Source organism: Equus przewalskii, chromosome X, assembly GCF_037783145.1.
Source record: "Equus przewalskii isolate Varuska chromosome X, EquPr2, whole genome shotgun sequence".
In the NCBI taxonomy this organism is placed as follows: domain Eukaryota; kingdom Metazoa; phylum Chordata; class Mammalia; order Perissodactyla; family Equidae; genus Equus; species Equus przewalskii.
Window position 1 is genome coordinate 29,151,112 of NC_091863.1, and position 10,391 is coordinate 29,161,502.

General features: G+C 47.1%; 1 protein-coding gene across 1 annotated transcript; it reads left to right on the forward strand.

Annotated features, from left to right (window-relative positions):
* Positions 1 to 248: 248 nt before the first annotated feature.
* LOC103566321 (melanoma-associated antigen B16) lies at positions 249 to 4,735 on the forward strand. The gene is made up of 2 exons (XM_008542675.2): positions 249 to 368; positions 3,055 to 4,735. The coding sequence occupies exon 2, from the start codon at positions 3,121 to 3,123 to the stop codon at positions 4,159 to 4,161; it is 1,041 nt and encodes a 346-aa protein (XP_008540897.2). The 5' UTR covers positions 249 to 368; positions 3,055 to 3,120; the 3' UTR covers positions 4,162 to 4,735.
* The last annotated feature ends 5,656 nt before the right edge of the window (positions 4,736 to 10,391 follow it).

Genomic DNA, 10,391 nt, shown 5'->3' on the forward strand with positions numbered 1-10,391 from the left:
GCAGGGCTCTCTGGCTGAGGCATCTCCTCAGATACTCCTCAAGGTTTCAGGGACATGCGGACCTTGGCATAAGAGGCCTGAGCTCCGCTCAACACACAGGATTCCAGCAGGGGGCAGACGCCAAAGTGAAGACTGCCAGCCAGAGTCAGCAGCAACCTCCGCGATGAAGCTGAGCCGGGCGCACCCCGCCCCGCCCCGCCCCGCCCCGCCCCGCCCCTGCTGTCAGCCCGGGAGACCCCAGGCAGAGCAAACCGGAAGTCCCGCCCCCGGACTTCCTCCTCCAGGCTGAGCCGGCTGTGAGGGGCTCGAGCTGAGGCGCGCGGACTCCAGTCCCCGGACCGAGGAGTCGCATCGGCTGCAGGTGTCAGGTGAGCCTCTGAGTGAGGCCAGGGGAGACCACCCAGCACGGGAAAGAGGGGCGCGCTAGAGCAGAGCCCCAACCCGGTCCTGGGAGGCCCCGGCAGTGCCCTCAGGCAGCCGGACCACGCGCTCGCTCTTGGGCGGTTTGTTGAGGTGCGGGCCTCTCCGCGCAGGGCTGAGGCTCTGACCTGCAGGTGGTCGAGAAAAGGCCCCTGAGTGAGTGCTGAGGGGACCCCACACCCCAGCCCACTAGGGACCGGCTCCCCGAGCCTCGGCGCGTCCCTCAGCCCTGGGAGGCCCCGGGCAGGGGCGGCCGGAAGTGCTGCTGACTGACTTGGGCTTCCGGGGTCTGCGGGAGGTGCGGCCTCAGTCTGAGGTGGGCAGGGCCGCGTCAGCAAAGGAAGGGGCCTGGGGCCCTGCGGGAGTGCCACTGGGAACCCCGAGTGCGTTCTGAGGGTTCCGCCCGCCCCAGGGTGGAGGGGATGGCACCGTGTGTAGCCCTTTGTCAGCTGGATGTCCTGGGCGTGAGGTGTCTCCGCACTTCCTTTCTGGGTGTCTCAGAGAGATGGGGCCTTGACTGGAGCTTGGGCCTCAGGGAACAGACGTCAGAGGGCACGTGACCAGCCACTATCCAATGTGAGGGGCTCAGGCGAGGATTGTAGACTGACGAATTGATGGCAGACGGGGCTCCCCAGAGCCCTTCCCCTGTTGTCAGGCCTGAGAGGGCCAGGCAAGGGGTGGCAGGCAGAGGCCACCTCTCCTTTCCTCCTCTTGGACTCGGGAAAGTAAAGGATTTGTTCTGCGTAGACTAGGCTAAGTCAGCAGCAGTCCCAGGCCCTGGCGGGTGTCATCGACTTGTGTCTGAAGGGCAAACTCACTGCATGAAAGTGTGGTCCCTCGGGTCACAGGGAAGCCTTGGGAGATGGCGAGCAGTGATAGCGAGACGAGCCCCCCGATCACTCCTCCGTGGTGTTCCCTGGGAACTGAGGCCTTATTGTGAGTGGACAAACTCAGGTCAGAAGGGTAAGTCCCAGGCCAGGCCAGAATTCAAGGTGAGGACCCCAAGACGAGACCATCTGGACCACGTACTCCAGAACAGAGGGTCACGAGGAAGCTCCTCCGTGCCGCTTTGGTCCACCCTGGGAGGGGTGACCACATATCAGACGACTACGTGTCATCGTTTTGGTTTTGGGGAGGTGAGGGCCTTGGTTTGAGGGAGTGACGTCAGGGAATTAGAAAAGGGGAGGTCAGCAGGGGGGATGAGTCTCATACACTGTCAAGATCCCAGGGGTAGACCTTGATTGAGCAAAGAGCTCACCATCCACTCCAGTATAGATGGCATCCCAGGACACCTGCCCTGCACTGTAGTCATTCTCTGGGAGGTCCTAGACGAGCGTGGTCAGAAGTCCTAACACTTCACACCCTGGGGTCCTCTGGAAGTGGCAGTCTTGGTCTGAAGGGGGCAGGTTCCCATTAGCATTGACGAGGGTGATGAGGCAGTGCAGGAGTCTATGTGGAGACACAGAGTAGGGCCTGAAAGGGATTCATCCCAGAACATGAGGTGATCAAATAGCCTCAGTGAACCTGGGCAAGGATCCCTTGACAAGCTGTCTACTCTCTTCCTTCCTGGCCATTTCAGGCAGGTGAGGTCCGTAGTCTATATGCATACATCACAGGAGGTCAGCAAATTAGGATTCCAGGGCTTGTAAACAGTTATGGAAAGAATTCTGAGTGAGGTCCGAGGGGTCCACCCACCCCAGGACAGAGACAGCTCCAGAGTGTCGAGCTCCTGCTGCTAGCCAGGGAAGGCCCAGTAGAGGTGGACGGACAGCGTCCTTCCTCAGTTCCTCCTGGGGTGTCTTGGGAAGATAAGACATTCTTCCGTGCAGGAGGATGAGCATCAGTTGAATATTATCAAGCCTGAAGCCCCACCAGTAGCCAAGGCAGGGATGCTGAGTGAATACTGACGACCACCAACCCCAGGAGAGTGGGGATCACAACAAGTTCAGCCCCGAACTGCTGTGATCCCTGAGAGGCTGGGGGCAAGGCAGTCAGGTGGACATGACCCTTCTTTAGCTCCTCCAGATCTCGGGAGGTGGAGGCTTTGGTCTGAGGGGGCAGTGTTAGGTCAGTGAAAGGAGAGATCCCAGGTCCTGGATTCAAGGGAAAACAACTGAGTGAGAAGCAGGGGACCGCCAACACCGGTACAGATAATGTCCACAGAATGTAGCTCCTGGTGTCAGCCCTGGGAAACCCCAAGTTGGATTCCTGGAGGAGACTCCTCCACACTTCCAACTCAGTTGTCTTAAGAGATGTGACTTTAGAATTTAGAGGCACAGCCTCATATTAGCATAGGGGAGGTGACCCAGGCCCTATCGAATACTAAGGTACGAAACCTGAGTTAGGACTGATGAGACCACCCTCCTCAGATCAGAAATGGGTCTACAGAGCCCAACCACACCTGCCTAGTAGGAACCCTGAGAATTCTCAGCCTTGGTTGGCTGGCTGCACCTTGTTGTGTATTCAGACTTCCTACTCCATATTCTTGGGGGACACAGCAACCGGGAGGTCAGGAGACCCCTAAAGCTGTATGTCACTGTTGGCAGAAGAAGCCCACTGGAGGCAGCTTATATCAGAGCCAGCACTGTGGAGCCTACCCACTGAGGTGACTCACATCTGCCTTCTTGCCCTTAGGTGGTGATTCCCCATTGCCCACCCTCCTGTCCACACTCCTGCCTTCTGCCACCGACAAGAGTCGTCATGTCTCAGCGTCAGAAGAATCCACGATGCTCACATGATCAACGCCTTCAGGTCCAAGGTACGACCCAGGACTTGGAGGTTGCTGAGATCTCCAAGGCTCTAGAGGAGACCTGTCTCTCCTCCCGTCCTCTAATGCCTGGCCATTCGAAGGAGCTTCCTGTTGCTGGTCTGCCCAGCTTTCCTGAGGGTTCTCAGAGTTTCTGCTCATCTTCCATTGCCATCGCAGCTGCCTCATCATGCAAATCGGATGAGGGCTCTAGTAGCCAGGAAGAGAAGGATAGCACCTTCCAGGCTATCCCAGATCCCAAGAATGTGCCCAGAGATGCTCCAGCAGAGAAAGTGGCTTCGTTGGTGAATTTCTTGCTGCTCAAGTATCAAATGAAAGAGCCATTCACCAAGGAAGATATGTTGAAGATTGTCACCCAGGAATATGAAGACCACTTGCCTGAGATCCTTCTGAGAGCCTCGGAGCACATCGAGATGATCTTTGGCCTTGATGTGAAGGAAGTGGATCCCACCAACCACTGCTATGGCCTCCTCATCAAATTGGGCCTCACCTATGATGGCATGCAGCATGGTGAACAGGGCGTCCCCAAGACCGGCATCCTCATCCTTATCCTGGGTGTGATCTTCATGAAGGGCAACCGTGCCACCGAAGAGGAAGTCTGGGAAGTTCTGAATGTGACGGGCATCTATTCTGGCAGGAAGCACTTCATCTTCGGGGAGCCCAAGCAGCTCATCACCAAAGATTTCGTGAAGGAAGAATACCTGGAGTACCGACAGGTGGCCAACAGTGATCCTGCGCAATTTGAATTCCTGTGGGGCCCGAGAGCCCATGCCGAAACCACCAAGATGCAGGTCCTCGAGTTTATAGCCAAGGTTCATGCGACTGACCCAAGTTCTTTCCCATCTCAGTATGAGGAGGCTTTGCAAGATGAGAAAGAGAGAGCCCGAGCCAGAATTGCAGGCAGGGCTGTCTCTACTTCCCTGGCCACTGCCCGTTCTGGGGCCGGGTCTGGCCGTTTCTCCTGCCCCTACTGAAGCCTGAGGCAGATTCTTCAAACACTTTGTGTTTGAAGAGGCAGTTAGTGTTGCTAGAATTTAGAAGTTAGTTCTGAGGTGGGGTTGAAAGGAACACAGTGTATATGCCTGTGTGTTCCTATATTACATGTGTAACTTGAAAAGCTGTTCTTTCATTATTTGACATACATACTATTCAAATGTTGTTTCTTTTAATATAGATTTGATTAGCTTCAAAATCTCCAAGTTTATGAATGATATTGCTCAGACATTTAATGCTATAATGAGGTTTAATAGTAAGAGCTTTGTTATTTTGGAAAACAAATTGTGAAACCATCCGTCTTGTTTTGTCATCTGCAATAAGATAACATGGCATTGCTATAGGCATTTCCCTGCAAATGTGAAAGATATCATCTCTAAGATAGTTGGCATCAATAGAGAAAAATAGAGAAGAAAATCTAAGAGATATTCATATCTTGGCTCTCTAATCCCTTTTAGTTCTTGTCCTGTAAAAGTAAATGGTACGTTCATGGATTTGCTTAGGTTTTCAAGAATGTATAACAAGTAAATCTTAATAAAGTAGACCTCACACTCACTGGCTCATGTATTCCCTGAACCTTCATTGAACACCTGTTCTTCTGGGAACACTGAACGAGTCCTGGGAGGCTCAGATTAATGACTCAGGACCTGCCCATAGAGTTTCACCATAGAAGAGTGATAATCTTATAAGGACAACGGTGGGATCTTCTGATACCTAAAGGACAAGTGAAATGAAGGTGTGAATAAGTACAGGTGGACATTCCATCTGAGACAGTGAAATTGTTAATGGAGTTAGGCATGAGTCTGGGGCTTTGCGAAACTTCAGGTCCTTCAGTGGGAGTTAATTTTACATTAAACTGGATGGTGGGCCAGATGAGGCTGAGGGCATCTAGAGCAGGCACCAGACCCTCAGATTGTTTGTCTGAGAGTTGGAACCCATAAGTCTAGAGTGGAAAACTGCTGTTGGCTGTTACTTTTAGATCACCTGTAAATCAGAGAGAAATTGTCACCTGGAACAGGAATGCAAGGTGTCCCGCATTCTTGTCCCAGTGTAGTAGAGCACAGTGCACCAAGTAGGTGTTTTATGCACATCATCTGTAAGGAGTTTCTGAGAAATACAGATGATACTCCCTTGAGATTAGACACCCAGAAGCCACTGGGCTAGCACTCTGCCATGGCCTAGGAGAGCCAGTGCCCAGTTCATTCAAATGAAAATTTGGTTAGGCTGTCTTTAGTGTAATTTGGCAAGCCATAAGCAAGAGCTAAATTTTTGGTTGGTGTCTAAGGAATGAAAAAGTGTGGGGAGGGTTGGATGGAAGGTGTAGTGAAGGAAAAATAATTTTCCCTCTACCCTTCCAGGTTCTTGGCTGAGACCCCCCCCCCGCCCCCCGTAATAAAAAGAGAAACAGGAGAAAAGCAAATTTAATTATGTACACAGGTATAGGAGCCACACAAAGACAGGAGACTGAAAGAAGGGACCACAGCAGGAAGCTTTTCTACCTCTTAGACAAAGAAACATATCTGTGAAGAATTGACAAGGTAGACAGATTTGGGCTTGGGGTGCTAACTTTGTGAAGAAGTAACAAGGTTTGTTTATACAGCGTTCTAGGCCCTAAATTCCCCATCTCTGGTGATAAGAATGCCTTCTATGCTCCTGGTACAGGGAAAGTACCTTTCACATGGGAAATTTCTCTCTTCGATTCAGGGGGAGAAAGGGGGATCAGAGTATCCTCCTTGCATGGGCTGTTCCTCAAGTTCCTTTAATTCAAAACAACCTATCTGCCAAAGTGGCATATTTTAGAGTGACATATTCTGAACCTCTACAAAGGGCAGCTAAAAGAGAGGTGAGAAGTTGGTCCTTGACACGACTTCTAGGAAATTTGAATTACATCCAGCGGAGGAAGACATCCCCAAACCCAAATTAAATAACATCAACTCTGAGGGGAGAATTTTACAGTTTTACTTGATGAGGATCATTATTTTCTGATTTGGTGTGCCATGTCCTCTAGCACTTTATGTTTTCTGAGAAAGCCTAGATTTAGACAACATAGACTCGTACACACAGAGGTGAAGGTGGTAGGATTTGGGATCAAGATAATCATAGCAATAATTCTCTTTTATTAAAGTCCTAGGATATACCAGGTCCTGTGCCATATGCTTTGTATACTTCATACACGTCCCAGCAGTCCTAGAAACCCAGACTTACCCCAACAAATTCACACATGAAGATCTTCAGGCTCAAAGTGCCTGTGATCATTCCCGATTTCACATGTCTAGTAGATGACGGAGCTGGACTAGACCTTTTATCTGAATTCTTCAAGAGCCCACCCTGTGCCACTCTTTCCTGCCTGAGTCAGAACTTCTGTCTCTTAATTTATTCCTCCACTCACTACTCCTTAATGCTTCTTGGGATATAAAAAGGATATTGTAGCCAAGGAACTGAAGGCAGGTTTAAAGAAGGAAGATTGAAATAAGAAACACAATTTGGGATTGTCTGCAGGCTTCATGTACCTAGGGCCTTCTACCCTAAGCCCCAGGGTTCCTTGAGAGCTGACTCTGCTTAGAGGCTGGACCACTTATCCAGCTCGAGCTCTCTCTGCCTTACAGCTCCCTTTCCCTGGGTCTTCCCCACTGTGCCCTTTTGTCCAAACTGGAAGCTGAGCCGCTGGCCACCTCTTCATTCCTTTGAAAGCTTCACCTTGCTCCCAGTGGAACAAACAGGGCACAAATGACCTGCCCCCCTCCTGACTTAGAACATTTCAACTCCCTGGTAGTCCCATCTGTCAACATGCAGTCTTGTGAGAGCAACGTCCTGTGGCACATAATAGGTAACTTTGGCATTGAAATCTGGACCTGGCCACCCACTGGGTATCTCCATCACCTTCTCAAAATGTCTTCCCAAAGAGCTGGTGAGTACAGTTCGATTTGTCACAGAATCTACTAATTTGGGGAGTATAACCCTGAAGTTGGAGAGGGGGTTTTGAAACCACCCTGACATTTGCAATAGAATTTAAATGAGTTACTTTATCGAGACTGGACACCAAACACATACACCTAAGAGCTTACCTATGTGGTTAATAACCAAAGCCTCCCTCGTAAGTGAGAGTTGAGGAGAGATCCAAGACCATGGAGATCACTGCATAGCCAACATCTACCGAGGATTCGTTTCCTAAAATCTCTGGAGTCTTTCCAGGACTTGAAAAGTTGTTTATTGACGGACAGGCTATCTATGATTAGCAATAATAAAAATAATTCAACATCCTTTTCCTGCCTCTTGTCTAACTACTTCACCCAGGAGAAAATCCTGGTTTTTCCCTATGTCCAGTGGCACCTTTACAAGTGTTCAGGCATCTTCAGTCACCTAGAAGGTGGCAAAAATTCATAGATGTTCCCCAGGCGCCCACAGGAAGAAGGAAATTCTCATCCTATTAAGATTTCAGAAGCTATTGCATAGGTCAATGCAGAAGGGGACTAGTAAGTGAAGAAGGCAAAAGCTCCCTGCTGATCTTTCACTGGAGCTTTCTGAATATTTGATGTAAGCCTGTGTTTTGGAAGCAACTGTCATGTGGTAGGATCTCAAAAAAGTTGGAGAATTGCAGGGTAATTGGGCCTACTCAGACAATCTACCGGGAAATAGAGAGAGTGGTTGTCATAAAAATTCTGCTAGTTGCATTCTGTTGAGCACCTACTATGTAACAATTTAGGGAGGAGACTGCAAGTGCTCATCCACACTGGTCTTCCCCTCCTTCCTGGGCTCCTGGGGAGAGTACATTATCAAGTGAGCTTGTAGTTAGAAAGGATCATTTGACTAGCTCTTGCCATTGATGTGTGAGCAGAAACAATGTTTGTCATTTCCGGGACAAAGCATTTGATACTCAGTTTACCACCTTTCATGTTTTTTCTTGCGTTCATCAGTAAACGTGGACATCATGTGTTTATGGGGTGGACCTACAAGAAGCAAGCAGCCTGGGACCCTGCATCACCTGGTAGCACAGAATGCCTACCAGTCCACACAGAGAAATAAACTTTTATTGTATTAAGCTATTCATATTTTAGGTTTTTTCTGTTATATCATTTAGTGGTAACTTTTTCTGTCTAAAACACAGCTACTGATTCTTGTGGGAGGCTTAGTTCATATTTCAATTACAAAGATAACAGTGCATATATTCTTGTTGCAAGAAAATCTAACAATAGTGAGAAATCGCAGTTGTCCCATTTTGCAACTCAAAAATTCTGCCTCTGCCTGAAAGGTGAACACTATTAACATCCGGGATATACTATATTAAAGCTGATATTAGGGGATTTTTTCCGTACACAGAGGTACTATATAAATATATTCTGATATTTTTCATATATGTGGGTTCACTAATCTTTTTTATTAGTTCAGTATTCCAAACCAATGTATATTTTTACCTCAGACATTTTAGTTTTCACCTCTTCATGGTCATTTTAGGTCTTTTTGTATCTTCTATGTCTCTAACCAGTTTAACATTTCTTCTTCTTTCTTGAACATGTGAAATATAGTAATATTAACTGTTTTGATGTCCTTGTCTACTCATTCTGTGATCAGTATCATTTCTAGGTCAGTTTTAATTGATTCGTTTTCTCCTAATTATTGGTTATATATTCCCGCTTCTTTGCATGCCTGCTAGCATTTGATTGGATGCCAGATGTGGTGAAATTGTGAATTTACCTTGTTCACACTTGTCCAGAAGAAAATACACTTTTAAAAAATTTCCACACATGAATATTCTCAAGCTCTGTTCTGTAATGCTATTATATTACTTAAAAACAAAATAATACCGTCAGTTCTTCATTTCAAGCTTTGTTGGTTGGGACCAGAGCAGCGTTTACTATGGCTTACCTTGCCTCGCTACTGAGACAGAAGACTTCTGCGTAGTCTCCCTGCTGCCCTGTGAATGACGTGCTCTACCACTCTGACAGGAAGTACTCCCAGCCCTGTGTGGGCTCCTCAGTCCTTCCTCTGTGCAGCTGTCCTCTCTGGGACTCCGTCTTAGGAAATCTAGCTGTTTAGTTCTTGCCAGACTCTCAGCTTCGTCTTTAGCAACTCAGAGAGACCCCAGGCTCCGCCTGGGCTCCCGGCACCAAGCTGGGGCGATTACAGGCTCACATGCTTTGTTTTCCATCTCTCAGCCATCACTCACTTTCACGGTCTGATGTCCAATATATTGAATATTGATGTCACGTATTTTATCCGTTTTCTTCATTGTCTCAGGCAAATGTGTAGATCCGGTCCCTGTTACTCCACCTTCTCCAGAAGTAGAAGTTGTATAATTCATAAGTAAAATCTAAATTATTGCAGCTTGCAAATGTCTCAATAGAACAAACCAACATATTGAATGCATTAAAATTAAAATTAGGATTGAAAGACTCTGGTAAACACACAAACACATACACATATATATTTTCTCTTTCTGAGAATTTTTATAAATGGAATTATACAGCAGATGAGGTTGACCTTTAAGATTGGCTGTTTTTACTCGGCATTATGACCTTGAGATTGATCCAAATTGTAACATGTATGACTTGTCCTTTCTTTTTTATAGCAGTATAGTATTCCACTGTATAGATCACAGTCATTTATCCATTTATTCATTGAAGGACATTTGGTTTGCATCCAGTTTTTGGCTATTACAAATATAGCATCTATAAACATTCAGAGGTTTTTTTTTTTTTTGCATGAGTGTAAGTTTTCATTTCTCTAGGAAATTATGCGGTAGGGTCCTGTTCAAACATAAGTGTAAGTTAACTTTATTAGAAATTTCTAAATGATTTTCCAGAGAACCTGGGCCAGTCTGCATTCCCACAGTCAATGCATGAGATCCATCTGCTCCACATCCTCAGCAGGATTTGCTGTTTTATTATTTTTTTTCTTTGACCATTCTAATAGGTATATAGTGATATCTCATAGTGGGTTGAATTTACATTTCCTTACAGGAAAATTGTGGTTAATGCATTTTCATCTGTTTCTCTGGTATCCAATTGCTTTCATTGGCGAAGACTTTGTCACGTCTTAGGCCAATTTTGTAATTGAACTGTGGTTATTATTGTTGAGTTTAAAGTGTTCTTTTTCATTTAATTAACAAGCCCTTTTTCATATATGTGTTTTGCAAATATTTTATCCAAGTCTGTGGGTTGCAATTTCCTTTTCAGCATTTTTCACAGAGCAAAAAATGTTTTACTTTTGATTA

What these genes read in the sequence shown, in the direction of transcription:
- LOC103566321 (XM_008542675.2), top strand. Translation starts at nt 3,121, where the DNA reads ATGTCTCAGCGTCAGAAGAATCCACGATGCTCACATGATCAACGCCTT.